Source organism: Colletes gigas, unplaced genomic scaffold, assembly GCF_013123115.1.
Source record: "Colletes gigas isolate AHSC1104 unplaced genomic scaffold, ASM1312311v1 Colletes_gigas_Sc00019, whole genome shotgun sequence".
Classification (NCBI taxonomy): domain Eukaryota; kingdom Metazoa; phylum Arthropoda; class Insecta; order Hymenoptera; family Colletidae; genus Colletes; species Colletes gigas.
This window is the reverse complement of record NW_025106648.1, coordinates 4,708,900-4,727,642: the sequence shown is the minus strand read 5'-3', so window position 1 is coordinate 4,727,642 and position 18,743 is coordinate 4,708,900. Positions and strand designations below refer to the sequence as shown.

Here is an 18,743-nt window from a genome sequence, read left to right as displayed (position 1 = left end):
ATGATATCGCATTTGAAATTAAAACTCGCGCAGACCGAGGAGGACGTCAGCTGTCCAGCGATATATCGTTTGAGGGCGAAGCTGCGCGAACTCATGAAAGGAGGCCAAACAGCAGATCAGCAGGTCTCAAAAGTAGTAGAGAGGTCGATAGAAACGTTGGTGGACCTGTCGAAAAGTTGCGAGGATCTGCGTGTTGAAAATGAACGACTCCTGGCCGAAGTGGCTGAGTTACGGCGCGCTTTGGCAGCTCTCGAGGAGAAAGAAATTCCTGTGGTGACGGAACGATTGTTACCGCAACAAACGGTCGAAACAACTACGGTTCCGGAGTACGTTGATATATCCGAGTTGTTGGCGAAATTAGAAGATTGCGAGAAAGTTGTTTCCGATTTGAGAAAGAAACTAGAGGAGAAGGATACGCTTATCGATTCGCTAAATAAAGAACTTGGAAAGATGATCGATCAGCAACAGTTATTCGACGAAATTGCTGCCATGAAAGCGGAACTTCAGAGCAAAAATGACAAGGTATCGTTAAGAGTAAAAATTTTGGTAATCATATCTTTTCTTCGAGTAGTAGAATCGACTTCCTGTTTGGTTAAACATTCTCTATAGTTCTATAGTTCATCCTTTAAAATGACCCTGGAAAGTTTGTTGCTTGACTTCTTCCCACAAAGTTATTATAATCCAAAGATGTTGTTTAAACGAAAAACCTTTTTTGATTAATGATTTGTATTAAAAAATGAGAAGGTAAAGAATCGATGTTTTCTGATATGGTTAAAAGTATTATTGATAATAATTGAGTTACATATTTATTTACTATTGTATTTTCGAATTACAAGATTTCATTAAGGAGGGAAACCATTGTGACGGATTGAGAAAATCGAAAATTTTTTTATCTCTTTTCAATGCTTGGGGCTTTAAGAATGACCCTGTGGCGTCACTTTTCATGCTCGTCACCAGAGGGGTCGCGCTCTCACAAGCGCTCGACCGACCCCTCGGTTGCTATATACAGGGTGTTCGGCCACCTCTAGTAAAAATTTTAATGAGCGATAGTAGAGGCCAAAATAAGACAAAAATCAAGAATACCAATTTGTTGATGGAAGCTTCGTTAAAAAGTTATTAACGTTTAAAGTGCCGCCCTTACTGGTTACGCTGATGCCGACCTTGTATAAGGTGTATGCGGCGGTACTGTTGGGGAGGTTGGAGCGGGAGGTGGAGGTGGGGGGGATGATTCCGGAGAATCAGGCGGGGTTCAGGAGAGGGAGGGGTACGGTGGATCATATCTACGTGTTAAATTTTCTGATTGGAAGGCAGGTCGGGAGGAGGGGGGGGAAGCTGGTGGCGCTGTTCGTGGATCTGAGGGCGGCTTTCGACTCGGTGGACAGGAGGACTCTGTGGGAGGCGATGGAGAGGAGAGGGGTGAGGGAAGGGTTGAGGGAGAGGGTAAGGGAAATTTATAGGGAGACGAAGAGCAGGGTGAAGGTGGGGGGGGAGGTAGGGGAGGGTTTTTGGACGGCGAAGGGGTTGAGGCAAGGGTGCCCCCTGAGTCCGACGCTCTTCAATTTGTTAATAGCGGATGTGGAAGAGGAGATGAGGAAAGGAAGATGGGGAGGGGTGGAGGTAGGGGGGAGGAGAGTGTGTGCGCTGGCGTATGCGGATGACCTGGTGATGGTGGCGAAGGACGAGGAAGAGATGGGGAGTATGATTAGGCGGCTCGAAGGGTACCTGGATAGAAAGAGGTTGGAGGTTAATGTGGAGAAAACGAAGGTGGTAAGGTTTAGGAAGGGGGGAGGAAGGGAGAGGAAGGTGGAGTGGAGGTGGAAGGGGAAAAGGATAGAGGAGGTGAAGGAGTTTAAGTACCTGGGGTACGTGTTCAGGAGGAACGGGGGTCAGGAGGCGCAGGTTAGGGATAGGGTGAGAAAGGCGGGGGTGGTAATGAGGCAGGCATGGGGAATCGGGAAAAGGAAGTTTGAGAGGGACTGGGGAAGGAGGATGTGGCTGTTCGACACGTTGGTCTGGACGGTGGCGGGATATGGGGCAGAGATTTGGGGGTGGAGGGAGAGGGAGGAGATGGAGAGGATGCAGGAGAGGTATATAAGGTGGTCATTGGGGGTGGACTGGAGGACGCCAGGATATATGGTAAGGGAGGAGACGAAGAGGAAAAAGTTGAGGACGTGGGCGGGGGGAAGGGCAGGGAGATATGAGGAGAAACTGAGTAGGGGAGAGGGAGGGGAGTTGGCTAGGTGGTGCCTGGAAGAGATAAGGGAAAGGGGAAGGGAAGGGGGAGAGGAATTGTCGGCGTGGGAGAGAGACAGGTTGGGGTGTAGAGGGTTGGGAGGATTGAGGGGAGGAGAGGGAGGGGCAAGTGGGCGAGCGGGCTGGGAGGGATGGGAGGAGGAAGATGGGAGGAGGCAGGAAGAGGAGAGATGGGGAAAAGTGGTGCAGTCGAGGTATAATAGGTGGTACAGGGAGTTGGTGGGACGGGAGTTACCGGGGTACCTGAAGGCAGGGTGGGGAGAAGTGAGGTATGGAAGGCTAGCTAGGTATAGGATGGGGAACGAGATGAGGGGGGGGGAGGTACTGGGGGGATGAGGAAGAGAGGAGATGTAGGGTATGTGGTTGGGAGGAGGAGACATGGGAGCACGTTTTGGAGAGATGTACGGGGGATGAGGCAGAGGGGAAGGGGATCGGGGAAAGGATAAGGGAGATTTTGGACGAGGGAGGGGGAGGGGAGGGGTGGATAAAGAGGCTGGAGGTCAGGAGGAAAGAGAAAGAGGTGGAGAGGGGGGAAGGGGGGGATGAGGGGAGGAGTGAATGAAGGAATGGAATGCAAGGGCGGAAATGGAAGTCGACGGCGGGGAGGGCGAGCGGGGGTGGAGGAGTGGGAGAGAAGGGAGGAGGGAGAGAGGGAGAGAGCGAGTAGCGTAAGGTTAGGCTAAGAGCGTGCGGCGAAGGGAGATGAGAGAGAGAGAGAGAGAGAGCGAGTGGCGTAGGATTAGGATAAGAGCGTGCGGCGAAAGGAAATGAGAGAGAGGGGAAAAGCGGCGGGGGGAGGATGTAAGGGCAGTGAGGAGTAGAGTAAGAGTAGAATAAGTAGGATAAGTAGGATAAGTTAGGTTAAGGGAGAGATGGAAATGTAAGGTGGGGAGGAAGTGTAACCCTAAGGGGAAGCAGGAAATAAATCTATCTAAGTGCCGCCCTTACTGAATTTTTTTCTCGAAAATGCGCAAGATTTCGGGGGTATGTCTATTCACCAAAAATGACTGTAATTGAACCCTACAACCGAAAATAATTTTTCCACAACGATTTGCAATTTTTTAATTTTCTCGAATAATTTCACACTTTCTCTATTTTTTTTCTCGAAAGTGGGCAGGATTTCGTGGGTATGTCTAATGACAAAAACTGATTGTAATTGACCCCCGCAACCGAAAATAATTTTTCCACAACGATTTGCAATTTTTTTTCTCCGTTGAAAAATTTAGGCACCTAATTGGATTTTCAGTAAGGAATTTTTTTCTCGAAAGTGCGTACGATTTCGGAGTTATGTGTAATGATAAAAAATGATTGTAATTGATCCCCGCAACCGAAAATAATTTTTTTAGAACGATTTGAAAAATTTTTTTTCGCCGAAAAATTTCAGCACCTACTCGATTTTTTTTCTCGAAAGTAGATAGGATTTCGGAGGTATGTGTACTCACCAAAAATGATTGTAGTTGACCCCCGCAACCGAAAATAATTTTTCCAGAACGATTTGAAATTTTTGAATTTAATTGTTAATAACTTTTTAACGAAGCTTCCATCAACAAATTAGTATTCTTGATTTTCGTCTTATTTTGGCCTCTACTATCGCTCATTAAAATTTTTGCTAGAGGTGGCCGAACACCCTGTATACAATCCTCGACGGACTTCCCAATATCCCAGTCGTCTCGGTATATTGAAATAATTACGTAATACCTGCTTCTCAAGCTAACGAAATACTAATGAGTCGAAACCATTACATTTAATATATGATATATTGAATACACTTTCTGTTCCGAAAGTTCCGGAAATGGCTTTAAAAATAAAAAACACAGAATTAGTATTTTTCTATAATTCGTTTATTTTATTCGAAATAGTTTCCGACGGCACTTATACAATAAATTGATTATTTAACGAGTGTTTCAAACGACTTTTTCATTAACGGGTATATCGTTGATGATGCTCGTCGTTGCCTCTTGAATTTATTGTCAAATAAAGTTTTGGGAATAAAAAATAATTAAACTGTGCCAAACCAAGTGAATATGGTGAATAATTCAGGAAAGAAATTGTATTTTTGTCAATAAATTCAGCGATAATCGATGAACGACGATTGCAATGCAATCATCTCCAACAGCCAGAGGCATGCAATCAGATTTCATTTAATGCGAAATAAATAATATTTATTAAAATATTAATGTTTGATTTATTTTAAACCATTTCTGCACATTCTGGGACAAACGTTATGATTCAATTATTATACCTGTGGCGTCGCCTCCCATGCTCGCCACCAGAGGGGTCGCGCTCTCACAAGCGCTCAACCGACCCCTCAGTGGCTATACAGGGTGGTCCACGCAATTGTTACAAGTCATAACTCCGTTATTATTGCATTTCCGAAAAAATGCCAAAGGAAAAAGATAAATGGTTCGAAGAGCACTACATCTATAGGCCTTTAAATTTTGTTTAGATGCAGCAGTGCATGTGTAGTTAACAATTGCATCATTTCTTTAAATAGAAATGCATATTTTTTTTCACATAGATCGATTCTTCTGTTCATTCTACGTATAAAATGATTAGGGTACCATGGCAAAAAAATTAGTAGATCTCGAGATATTTTCAAAAAATGTCTTTATAAGTTATAGTGTCTTTATAAGTTGTATTAGTAATAATACAATCCTCAACCGACTTCCTAATATCCCAGTCGTCTAAGGTAGAGCCTGCTAGAAAGCCTTACTGACGAGTCCGTTAGCGCCACAACTCTCTAAAATATTAAAGTAAAATTCGCAAAAATGCAAAGTTACAGAAGATTTAGTAGATGTAGAACATATAATATGTGTAACGCTTAAAGTATTTGGATCGAGATAATTATAAGGACCAAGACTGTTTAGTCTAGAGCGATAAGTAGTGTGGACGAAGAGTGTTTGTGTCAAGCGGATGAAACTTTAATCCTTAAGTGGATTATTTCCAAGTTTAAACTAATAATTACTTAATATATTTCAATGTAATTATTTGAAAATTTATGTAATTCTCCATCAGTTCATTATTCTTTGAATGCTTTGAAGGAAAGTTGATTTCCATTTACCAATGTAAAAAACAACATTAAGTAAAATAATTCAGTTGAGACTGACAGTCCACTTCAGTGTTAAATGCGTTTTTCTCGAACCAACTTTTTCAAACTGAGCGGCTCAATAACTCAGTCAATTTTCATCCGATTTGCTTAAAATTTTGTATGGTTGTTCCTCATACTATTCTCTTCAGTTGCACGTATGGAAATTTTCGATCGAATAATTAATTTCGACGTAGTATCAAAAGAAATATTGATTTTGTCACAAATCTCAATTTTTCCTTCAAAGTTCCACCATTTTATAATAAATAATTATTTTTAAAAATCCATACGTGCAACTGAAACTACTGTCTTATAGTTTACAAAAATTGCAAGATTTTTTGTTCCACAACTTGCAGTGAAAAATTACACGTTCGCCCATTTCTAACAAATTTTTGAAGGCTTCTCACACTGGTTCCTATTATGGCTATAATAATTAATATTTTTATACGAAATTTTTACAAGAATTAGTTCAAGAAATGTACTTTCTAAAACATTAAACATTTATCAGGAAAAGTTTCATAGCAACGCCCAAAAAATTCTTGAAGCTTACCTTTATTTTCAGCCGTCACAATGGTTTTCCCTCTTAAACAATTTTATAGAAATTTCTGGCTGTGTAGTTCACGCATAAAATAATAAATTCAAGCATACTTTAGTACTGACCAAAGAATGATATTTATTTTCAGATCAGAGACCTCTTGAATGATTTGAGGCAGTCGGAAATAGATCTGCTCGGTTTGGGAACATTAAGGTCTGAGATTGATAACTTGAAACCACAGTTATCTAATCTCGAAGTGGAACGGGACAAACTTTTAGACGAACTAACTGAACTGCGAAAAGCACTGGCCGACAGGAACAATCAAATAATCGACATACTGCAACAGAAGAATCAGCTAGAGAAAGTTTACGATGATAAGATTGCGGAAATGTTAGCTCAAGAGGGACACCTGAACAAACAGATCGACGATTTGAAGATGCAAATAGCGAACTTGCAGAACGAACTCGACGAGTGCAATAAGCGAAACGCGAATCTCGAAGAGTGTTGCTCGGACAGAGACGATCTTTCGAAAAAATTGCAAGCCATGGAGGAAGAGATGACGTCCCTGAGGAACGAGCTCGCAACGGCGAAAGCCACGATAGAAAATCTCGAAGCAGAAATGGGCGCTCTGAGGGAGGACAAGGAGAAATTGTTGAAAGAATTAAACGATACCAAGGAACAAGTCGTGGCGCTGACCGGTCAACTGGCGGAAGCGACAGCGGCCAAGGACGCTTTACAGAAGGAGCTAGAAAATAACTTGGACGAGATGGAAAAGCTACGGAAGGAGAATTTGGAACTGAAGGATCAGCTCGATAGCGCGAGAGAAGAAAACAGGAAGCTCCAAGAGGCGGCGGAAGCGTTGAAGAACATGGTCGAGGAGAACGAAAAGTTGAAAGCGGCGCTCGAGGATTTGAAGAGGGAAAACAAGGAATTGGCGGACGAGATCGCGAAGCTGAACGATTTAAATAACGTCTTGAAGAGCGATTACGCAAACATGAAACAGGCGTTGGATAATCTGGAGGCAGAGGTCAATAGACTCGAGGAACAATTAAATAAGACGATGCAGGAGCGCGATGCGCTGCTGGAAGAAAACGGCAACATCAAGAAACAGCTGGAAGACGCGACAGCGGAGAACGAAGATTTGAAAGCCGAATTGAATAACATCGGTGAACAGTTCGATAAATTGACATCGGAGAGGGATCAGCTAAAAAAGGATCTTGATGCGATGAAGGTCGAGAATGATTCGCTGAAAGGGGATATAGAGGCGTTCAAAAGAGACATTGAAAACGCGAAGAACGAAGCGGACAAGCTGAGAGCCGATGCTGATGCGTTAAGAGCAGCGGATGAGAACGTGAAATCCGAAATGGAAGCACTGGAGGCGCAAGTGGAAAATCTGAAAACCGAGAAAAGTCGTTTGGAGAACGAGAACGCGAATTTGAAAGCGAAAAATATAGAGCTGGAACAGAAACTCGACGACTACGCGAAAGAAGTTGAGAAAATGAAATTAGAAAATGATCGACTGCTCGCTGAATTGGAACGTCTGAACGCAGAATTGGAGCGTTTGAATGGCGAATTGGCGAAAAGTAAGAACGAAATGGAAGGATTAAAATCGGAAATGGCTGCTTTGAAGGAAGCCATCGACAAGTGCGTGGACGAGATGGAGAAACTGAAAACCGAAAACAACGATCTTAGATCGAAGAACGACGCCCTCGAGGCAGAAAATGAAAAACGTAAAGCCGAAATCGATAAAAAGGATAGTTTGCTCGACGAATTAAGTAAGTTGAAGCAGGAACAGACTGCTTTGCAGAACGAGAGGGATCAATTGAGCAAACAGCTGGACGATTACATCGCTGATAACGAAAAGCTGAGGACAGAGAAGAGTCAGTTGGAGGCAGAGAATGAGAAGCTGAGAGGTGAGGTAAACACGTGCAGGGAAGAGAACCAGAAACTGAAAGCTGAGATTGAACAATTGCAAAGTCAATTGAAATCGTTGAACGACGAATTAAACAAGCTGAAGCCTCAGCTCGACGACGCCAAGAATAAAATTCGGTCCCTCGAGGACCAGTTGACTCGTTTACAAGGCGAAAATGATAGATTGGTAAACGATTTGAAAGCTCTGGAAAGCGAAGTGAACGACTTGAAGTCGAAACTAGCGGAGGAGACGAGCGCCAACCAAAAAATGAGGGACGACTTAGCGATGTTGGAGGACAAGCTACAGAATTTAAGCGCGGAACTCGACAAGGCCAGGGCTGAAAATAACGCTTTGAAGGAGGAGAATAAAAGCCTTCGAGGCGAGATGTTGGACCAGGAACAAATGTTATCGAGCTTGAAAGCAGAGGACGCTGACATGAAATCCGAGATCGCCAATTTAAAGAAGTTAATTGCCGATTTGCAAGCACAGATTGCCAAGTTGGAGGCTGACGTCGAACATTGGAAATTGGAGAACTGTAAGGTTCAGATGGAACTGGATAAATTAAAGGCTGACCTCGAGAAAGCGTTGAAAGATTTAAGCGAATGCCAGGTAAAATCAACTGACGCTTATTTATTCACTGGATAATGGCAGAAAATGGTCGATTAGTAGCTTGTAGCAATCTAAAATTGGTACTGATATGCTATATGTATACTATTGGGAGACAAGATGATGGTTATTATAAATATTGCATTATATTAACCTCTTGCATTTTCTTACGAAATGGTGAACAACGAATCGCTTCAAATTAAATGGTATAACGTTGCAATCAATTATTTTATTTGATTTATACAGAGTGGCCCAGATTTTTTCCGACATAACTTTGCCAGCGTGTTCTACAAGAAAAAGTAAGAAAAACATTTTATATGAATATATGTTCTGAAATTTTTTATTAAGAAGTTCTAACTAACAACACAAAATGATCATGAACTGATGTTTTGTCGACACAGCATACGAACGTACTATCAGTGTTACAGAAACTCACGTAATCTCATTGAAGTTCTGTGTTTACTAACAAAATTAAGCAAAATAACAGTAGATCTTCTTAATGTAATAACATTTCAAAATGGCATCCGTTATTACGGATACACTATTAGCATCTAACAAAAACTGAGTCTTTCATTTTCTCTAATCGCAGCAAATACGTTATTAATGCTCTGTACTAACTGCTTACAAATGTTAATTTGTGTTTTATAAACTTTTGCTTTCACAACCCCAACACGTAAAAATCCATTTGCGTGACATCTGGTGATCTTGAAGTCCATTATGTATTGGTCCTCTTCGACCTTTTCATCGTTGTGTATAATGGTCATTTATCTATTGCTGCACTGGTACTGTGTAATGTATTGGACAGCAAGTAAACATAAGAGTTTATGTAAATACAAATAGATATACGTTGTGTCAACGAAATGTCAGTTCATTATCATTTTGTATTATTAGTTATAACTTCGTAATAAAACTTTTAAGAGCATATGTTCATATAACATTTTTTCCTTAATTTTGATTATAGAACACGCTGGCCAAGTTATGCCGGAAGAAACTGGGACACCCTGTACTTGACTTAAAACTTTATAGAAACTTTTACATTTTATATTTCTTTAACGTGTAGTATCATTTGAAACAATCGCCTACATGTGATGCAAGTTCGTTAGAACAAGTAACGTAATTATAATTTCTTTGACGTTTCTTTTTTATTTGGACACACAAGTATCATGTTACATTACGTGGTACAAATGGTGTACCTAATTTAGTAATAAAACGATTCTTTATATAAAATATATATTTTTTTTTGGAAACCATTTTCTTCCTATTACTATATTTGATCTTGGGTAAAGTTCAGCTTTGTAATGTGCTATCGCGATTTTACACGAGCTTCAAATTAGCCATATTTTACCATTTTAACACCAACACCAACGACAACTGCAATAATAATAAAAAAAGTTATAATTTCTTTTGAAAATGAAAAAGAATCTTCAATACGAATAAAACTTTTTAATTTGAATTTTATAATATATATTATAGTATACTATACAGGGTGTTCGGTCACCCCTGGAAAAAATTGTAATGGGAGATTCTAGAGGCCAAAATAAGACGAAAATCAAGAATATCAATTTCTTGACTGAGGCTTTGTTAACAAGTTAATAAAAAATTAAATTAGAAAAATTTCAAATCATTCTGAAAAAATTATTTTTAGTTGCGGGGGTCGATTACAATCATTTTTGGTCATTAAACATACCTCTGAATTCCTACGCACTTTCGAAAAAAAAATTCCTCACCGAAAGTATAATTTCTGGCTAGAAATGTTTGTTTTTAAATGTTTTAAAACATCATAACTCTTGAACTTGATTGAACGATTTTTAATGTTCCAAAATGCAAACAACGTGTATTTTAGTGAAGAATATGTAGAAATTCAAAAAATATTCGAAAAATTGATCCTTGATCCCACAAAATCGCAAAAACCCCATAAAAATGGTCCAGTTTTCAAACAGCCATAATTCTTACAATGGTGAATATATTTCAATGAAACTTTTTTCTGAAGTAGAGTTTATGGGTACCTACAAAAAAGTATTAAACAACTTTTCTGTAGGGCGTTAAACAAAATTATTAAAAATCAAAAACGAATTTATAAGAAAAATCGATAGGGAGTAGGTGCCCATGTTTTTTGGCGAAAAAAAAATTTTAAATCGTTCTAAAAAAATTATTTTTAGCTGTGGGGGTCAATTAAAATCATTTTTGGTGTATACATATACCCCTGAAATCCTACACATTTTCGAGAAAAAAATTCGAGTAGATGGACAAAGTCAACAAAATTAAAAAATTTCAAGTCGTTCTGAAAAAATTATTTTGGGTTGCAGGGGTAAATTAAAATCATTTTTGGTCGATACACATACCCCCGAATTCCTACGCACTTTCGAGAAAAAAATTCGAGTAGATGGACAAATTGCCGTCCTACAGGCGGAACTTTGAATGTTAATAACTTTTTAACAAAGCCTCCATCAACAAATTGGTATTCTTGATTTTCGTCTTATTTTGGCCTCTAGAATCATCCATTACAATTTCTCCCAAGGGTGGCTCTGTATACATATACAGGGTGTTTTCGAACTGGAAGTTTCATTTTCTATTAAATCGATGTTAATGACTAATCTTCATTGCGTTTGAGTTGATAAATAGTACCAATGCCATGTCTAGTTGTCATATCTCATCCATACTCTTAAAAATGAATTCGCACATTTAACAACAGAAAATACTCTGAAAAACGTTCACAAAAGTGTAATACGCACGATAAAATTATGTTGGCAAAAAAAACAGACATTTTCAACAATTTTTGAATTTATAAAAAACTTCTTGAAAGTAGTTTTATTTCAACGTTTATCCTTCAGAATCTCAGCAAAACAATCGTAACAGCAATTCGAATAACATAGTGAGATCCTTCATCATTTAGACGTAAACGTAAATAAATGAAATCATATGCAAGTGTACACGGACTCTACGAACATTTAACATTGGTTTATTCGAAAAGGAAGCTTCCTACGAAAAATGTCTACTTTTTCGACTTATTTTTTCATGTAGATTCACCCATTTATCGCTTGTAACACCAGTTCGGTAACACCCTGTATATTACAATAATTTATAAATTGGGAGTCTCCAAAATAACTCAAATAACATTTATGAATTTAATGTCTCGCTTTAACAGACATTGAAGAAGGCTTGCGAAGAAAAGTTAAATCAACTTCAGAACGAAAAAGCCGACCTTGATAAGAAGCTTGCCGATTTGACGTCGCAAATTGAGCAGCAAAAGAAAGATCTCGAAGCGATAAAGTCAACGAAAGATAAAGACGATGCAGAACTATTGGCGTTGAAGGCAGAGCTCGAAGCACTGAAGAAAGAATTAGAGAACCTCAGAGCAGAGAATAACAAGTGCAAGAACAACGTAGACGATTTGACGAGGCAGCTCTCAGCGCTGAAGAGCGACCTCGATGCGTGCAGAGAAGAAGTCTCTGCGCTGAGAGATCATAACGATAAATTGAAGGCTGAAGTAAACGCGTTGACCGTCGAGAAGAACAATCTGAAAGATGAACGCGATAAGCTGCAGTCCGAAGTAGACGCTCTGAAAGCGGAGAACGCGAGTCTCGATCAGGGTCGAAAGAGATTAGAAGAAGAGTCTAACAAATTGAGGGGCGAAGGTGACGGGCAGAGACTGGAGATCGATAAATTGAAGTCGGATCTAGCTGCAGAGAAGGCAGCGTCCGACAAGCTACAGTCAGACTTACGGAATTGCCAATCAGAAAATGACAAATTGCAAGAGCAGTTAAGCAAAATGAAGCAAGACCTAGAGAGGCTCAACGAGGAGAGTGGTCGGTTGAACAAAGAGATCGAAGAATTAAAAAAGGCTCTCGCAGCTGCTGAAGCTACGGCGAAGACGTTGGAAGGTCAACTCTCAGATTTACAAGCTGAGAAACAAGAATTACTGAACGAGCTCTACCGTCTTCGCGACGAGTTGGGCAATCTTAGGGAAGAAATGGAAAAACAGACAGCCGCGAGAGACGCGGCCGTGAAAGAGTTGGCCGAGTTGAAGCAGGAACTGGACGATTTAATAGAAGCGTTGAACAAAGTTCGCGCTGAAAATCAAGCATTGCAAAACGAAAACGAGAAGCTGAGAACAGACATAGCGAAAATGAACGATGAACTGGAAACGTTGAGAAACGAGAACGCGAGAATGACAACGGACTTAGCTACGATGAAAAACAAACTAACGGAGGCAGAAGGTCGGATCAACGATCTGAAGAACGAGAGTGATAATTTGAAAAAGAAGATTGCCGATCTTGAGAATACAGTGAAGGAGTTGGAAGCTTTGAAGAAACAATTAGAAGATTGTAGGGCAGAGGTGGCCAGATTGATTTCGGAGTTAGATAAATTGAAGTCGGAGAAAGAAAGGCTGCAGAACGAGCTGGACAACGCGGGAAATGAGTTGAACAGCTTAAAAGATGATTTGGAAAAGTTGAAAACAGCGAACGATACGTTGAAGGCCGATCTGGAGAAGCTGAAGACAGCCAATGATACGTTAAAGGGCGATTTGGAAAAGCTGAAGACCGCCAACGATAAATTGAAGAATGAGAAGGACAAACAGAACGACTATGATGCGACGTTGAAGGCTGACATAGAGAAAATGAAGAAAGAAAACGATGAGCTCAGATCTGAGAATGCCAGGTTGAAAAGCGAGCTGCAAAATTGCCGCGAAGAAAATGAGAAGTTGCGTGGAGAATTGGAAAACCTGAAGGATGAACATGCCACGCTAAAAGCACATTCAGGTTTGTTAATTAGAATAGTAAAAATTGTTTGAACGTCGATACGTCAAATTAAACCGCGTAATGATTTTTTAAGTTATATTTTTAGAACTATTATCTATTTCTAGAGTTATTATCGAAATTAAGTCACCGAATAAAATGGTCGCTGTATTAGGTTCTGTAATAAGTTCGTTGGCACTTATAGTAATATTAAGAACCATTAAGTATGTGTAATAATGATATGTGTACTATTTTTTATGATTTTTTGCCATCTTTTGGATAATATAAATATTTCTTTACAATAAAATTTATTGCTTTATTTATAAAATATTTTTTTTACATTATTTAAATTATTGTTATCATTATCTGTTCATGATTATTTAATTGTAAATTGGGAATGAAATTAATGCAGAGCGCAAATTGGAGATGAAGGAGACGGAAATGGACAAAGACATTGTGGACGATTGCGGTGACTTCATTAAGACAAACGATTTTCTGAAGACGAAATTTGAAAAACAGAACGAAGGTAAAAGCTTCAAAAGATATTTTGTTTAAAAAAATTGTTTTTTTTAAACGAATGATTTTGTATGTGGTTAGTCAGTACTTTATATGGGGGAATAATTCTTTTTGCGTACTCTCTCACTAATTAATTTCACAGTGTTATTTTCAATCACTTTGGATATGTTAAATTTGATTAAATTTTTGATAAAATTAAGAACTCAATTATTTACTTTCAATTAAGATAATCTTTACTTAATTAGGTCAAGGTATTTTGCTCCCTTAAAATAGGCATACAACGTGTACGAGATTATATCAGTTATTTGGAAGGTAAAGTTAAAGATGAACCCAAAATGGCAGAAAAGATGGACGACGATGTGAGCATCGATCCGAAAATGAAACAAGACATAGCAGATTTGTTGAATAAATCGAAAACATTGTCCGAAAATATTTATCGAACAGAACAGGAAATACAAAATATTGCTAAGATATTGAAACAATTTCAGGTACGTAATAAACATATCATCGGTCAAAACAAACAACTATGGGGGCAGTTGTTGTTTCGACTGAAATATCAGCATTTCTGGGGAATTTATTCCAAGTAAATGGTACTATTGACCCGTCTTATATTTCCACCATTTATTTAACATGTTTTTTATATTACGAGAAATATCTTTGTACGCAGACATTTTAATTACAATAAAGCAATATCTCTATGGTGGGAGGGATATCTTCACTTCAAGTTGAATTAAATGAAATACCATTCTTATTCTAATTCTATCATTGCTGTTGAATTTTACAGGATGCAGGCCTTGGCGAGAGACCCACAATAGCTTTCGATGCTGATTCTTGGCTGAATGTAAGGCTAACGATATTTTTAATTAATTTACCCACAAAATACCATTATTATTATCTTTCTGTTAAATTGCCGATATATTAGTTGTAAAGTATTGATTTATAATGTTTTCATTTATGAAAATGCATAGTAATTACATTTTGCATAATAAAAAAATACATTTTTAAACTCTTTTAACGACATTTTAATTTAAGTCCTGCTTTTCTATCTGTTTTTGCTATTGACGTTTTTGATTTTGAGTCCTGCTTTTGTGGAGAAGTTCAAAACAAAATATCATTAAAATCATCTTCACTATGCACTCCCAGTTGTGGATAATTACTCAGCTGACCAAATTAAACCATTGTCAAGCAGCGAACTGAATTATAAACGGCCATTAGTACTGAGGCGTCGCCTCCTATGCTTGCCACCAGAGGGGTCGCGTTCTCACAAGCGCTCGACCGACCCCTCGGTTGCTATCCTCGACTTCCCAATATCCCAGTCGTCTAAGGCAGCCTAGAAAGCCTTACTGACGGAGTCCGCTAGCAGACCTGGACAAAATGCGCCCCCTCCTTTCCTTTTCTGTCCTCTTTCGAAATTCTTCGAGTCCCTACCCGCAGCAATGCAGCGCCACAGTACCATTAGTGGTACTACCACCAAGTAGTATCAGTGTGTCTTTTAAACCATGATGGTTGCAAAACGTTTGGAACAATTTCTCCACAAGGGCCTACATTCGAAAGCCTAAATAATAAAAATCCATAGTTTGAAAATTACGCCGGAACGCGTGTGTAGCATCCATTTTAACCAAGATTGTTTCTTTTCAGTCATTGACGTTGACGCAGTTGGCGGATCTTCACGATAAGATTTGCCTACTGACATCGGATATGGTGCAACAAGACTCTCCAAAGGCTGTCAGCTGCGGCACGGGTAGTCCATTAAAAGTGGATTGCTACAATACTTTGAATCAAAGGATAGCAGCGTTGCAGAAGCAGATAGCGGAGAAACAAATAGAAGCAGGATGGAGGCTGCAAGAACTGAGACGAGCTCTTCGGCAGGAACAAAATAATCTCATTTTAATCTCTGATCAAATGAATTTAGAGAGAAAACGCAATTTGGATATTCAGTTAAGAATGGACGATGCACCTTAATTCAATCCCCTTTAACCTTACTCTACGTCATTTTTCAAAGTCATTTCAAATAGTAAAGATGTCGAAAGTTGCACGATCAACAAGATCAAAACATTCAATCGAACGCAATTTTAAAAATTTTACGTTGTATCAAGTTTTCTGTTATGGTCTCAATTCAATCACTGATGTAAGTGTATCTAAATAAAGAAAATACTTCAAATTACAAGAGATGGAAGAATAATTAAGGTTACGAAAACAAAAGCACAACTATCGTTTGCTCAATATTTAGGCTTTTCTTCTTTAAGTTATCATGGTGCAAAAATTGTAGTAAAAATCATTGTATTTCTTTCCAAGTTCTTTATTCTGGATCAAACGACACCTACATTCAACTAGTATAATAATTTGCTTACAGTTTTCGTTTTGCAATTACACGATGCGACGCAATCATGATTACCGGTCTCGATGACAATGCATGACACTAGGAAATTACTAATACATAATAAGTATATTATTAAAGGAAATTACGTAACAAAATTCATGTACTGTGTTTACAAGTATGTAAACAATTTCACAACGTTTGAATTCCATAGGTTGCGTACATTTCTGTAAAAACAATTCCAAATATTACCTATTTTTCTACCGCGAGATTTTAGGGAATCCCCTTTAGCACATCATCGTATTTGCTTCTAGTTGAAAATTTTAATCGAACTAAGAATGATATGCTATAAACAGTAATTATCGTGTACGTGCGTATTAATACAGTTGCGGACAAAATTAAGTGGACAGGAAATGAAAATAAGTATAAATTAAATTTAATTAAAGTGTTATAACGATTATGCATTTACATATTATACAAGGTGTTCGGCCACCACTGGGAAAAATTTTAACAAGAGAATCTAGAGGCTAAAATAGGACGAAAATCAAGAATACCAATTTGTTGACTGACTTATTTGTTAACTTCGTTAAAAAGTTATTAACAAAATTATTGTTAAAAATCATTAATAAAATTTAGGCACATGCACGAACTTTTTTTTTGAAAGTGCGTAGGATTTCGGGGATATTCGCCAAAAATAATTTTCTCAGAATGATGTGAAATTTTTTAATTTAATTTTATAATAACTTTTTAACGAAGCCTCAGTCAAGAAATTGATATTCTTGATTTTCGTTTTATTTTGGCCCCTAGAATCTCCCATTAAAATTTTTCCCAGGGATGGCCGAACACCCTGTATTTCTCTATAAAACAACTGTCTTTTTGTTTGTGTACAAGCATGTAAACGTTTGCACAGGTGTGTACCCGTGCATTGTTTTGATGCAAGATGAAGTTTCTTGCTTCGATCGACAATAAAGATGAAACCATGTGGTGGATATTGTAGGGTTATTTTTATTAGTTGTATGTCTGGTGAGTGAATGTAGTGTGAAGTAGGCCTAATGTTGGCAGCACTGGTACGCGAGGGGAATCTACGTGTCGGTTCCATTGTCTTTTGAGAGTTGTGTACAGCAGAAAGTTATGTTACCTATGTATTAAATATATATTTCATTATTATCCGAAATAATATTGGATTACACATAATTGACCTCATTTCTTCTACAGATATAACTGAGACTTTGACAGCTGTCTAGCGAGTCATGATGCTTCCTAAAAACAAACCATTTTCGATGCTACGAGACGCTAAAGACTTATTGAACGATCCTCGTAGTTATACTACTGTGGTTAAATTTAATTTACACTTATTTTCTTTACCTGCCCACTTAATTCTATCCTCAACTGTATATGACTCAATTTGAGAAGCATACAGTGCAAGCATACAGTGCTGTACCTAAAATCGGTCTAATATCACGTTGCGAACATTTAGTCGGCTTCGTAATCGTGTAAATTATTTCTGCCCCAGTAATTTAGCCGCACAGCACCGGTTACACCATAATTAACGAACCGGGATGGAAAAAGAACACACAGGCGGGCCAATAACGAGCAACGTTCTGGAAAACAGTAACGGCTAATAACGGCCAATAGATTCGGGTAGCACGCGTTTGCTCGATTTTGCGCGCGACAACGCGATTTCCTGTTTCGTTTTCGAGATCGTGTAGCTCGATCGAGATTAATTCAATTGTACCGTGAACTGCATCCGTTCCCACGATTTTATCAGGAACCGTTGCTATGTGAATCGCGTGAGCGAGCCGCGATGGGATGTATGGTATATTTCCGACAAAGAGTATACGTATAATTGAAATGCGCGGCTAGATCAAGTGGTAAACGAATTGACGAAATCAGTTTAGCCGTATGTCCATCCGCACGTAATTGGAATAAGCTCATACACCGTCGAGTGTCCAGCGACATGCGCGATATCATCGAACAGACACCGTTTTCGAAAATCCACGTTTTCGATCACTTTGGTTTGTCGGTTTATCTTTCGAGAATTACAGCGGTTACATCCATTATCGAAATAGTGGTTTCCAAACTTTTTCACAGATGATTCATAGAAAAAAGAGAAAACGTCTACGTCAGAGATTGGATGAGAAAGATGTTTCGATAGTTGTTAAGGGGTAAAGCCACAGTAAAAACCTGAAATAAAGCATCTTTTTTTGTTGGATGGATGGAAAAGTAAGAGGATAATAATATTCAAGCATGTTATTAACCATGTCGTTAAGTGTTAAACAAAATATTTATTCAAAAATAGTGCAAAATGACGACGCTGGAGCCATTCTCGCGAGGCGTGTGTGGCGTCGCCTTCTATGCTCGCCACCAGAGGGATCGCGCTCTCACAAGCGCTCGACCAATCCCTCGGTTGCTATATAAACAATACTCAACCGACTTCCCAATATCCCAGTTGTCTAAGGCAGGGCATGCTAGAAAGCCTTATTGATGAGTCCGACAGCAGGCCCGGGCAAAACGCGCCCCCTCCTTTTCCCCTTTTCAATCTTCCTACGATTCTCACGAGTTCCTACTCGCAAGCAAAAGGTAGCCCCACACGTGTTTTGAATTTGAGGCGCTCTGCGGCACGCAGTGTAACTGACGCTTGTATCTGGAAAAAAACAAAAAATTTTCTCTTAATCTACATGAATATAGCTAGAGAAATACGTAGGGGATTTTTGAAACATTAAGTTTTGTGTGATTGACGAGCAGTTGAAGTAGAAAGTTCAATTTTGTACAAAAGATGGGGC

General features: G+C 39.0%; 2 protein-coding genes across 2 annotated transcripts; both read left to right on the top strand.

The window, feature by feature from the left end:
- On the top strand, positions 1 to 15,605 carry LOC122400566 (myosin-11-like). Its single transcript, XM_043402089.1, has 7 exons — positions 1 to 527; positions 6,027 to 8,394; positions 11,537 to 13,151; positions 13,540 to 13,653; positions 13,917 to 14,131; positions 14,428 to 14,484; positions 15,282 to 15,605. Exons 1-7 carry the CDS (start codon positions 1 to 3, stop codon positions 15,603 to 15,605), a joined length of 5,220 nt encoding a protein of 1,739 aa, XP_043258024.1.
- On the top strand, positions 1,486 to 3,166 carry LOC122400677. The gene has a single exon (XM_043402259.1). The coding sequence runs from the start codon at positions 1,588 to 1,590 to the stop codon at positions 2,587 to 2,589; it is 1,002 nt and encodes a 333-aa protein (XP_043258194.1). The 5' UTR covers positions 1,486 to 1,587; the 3' UTR covers positions 2,590 to 3,166.
- Positions 15,606 to 18,743: the final 3,138 nt, after the last annotated feature.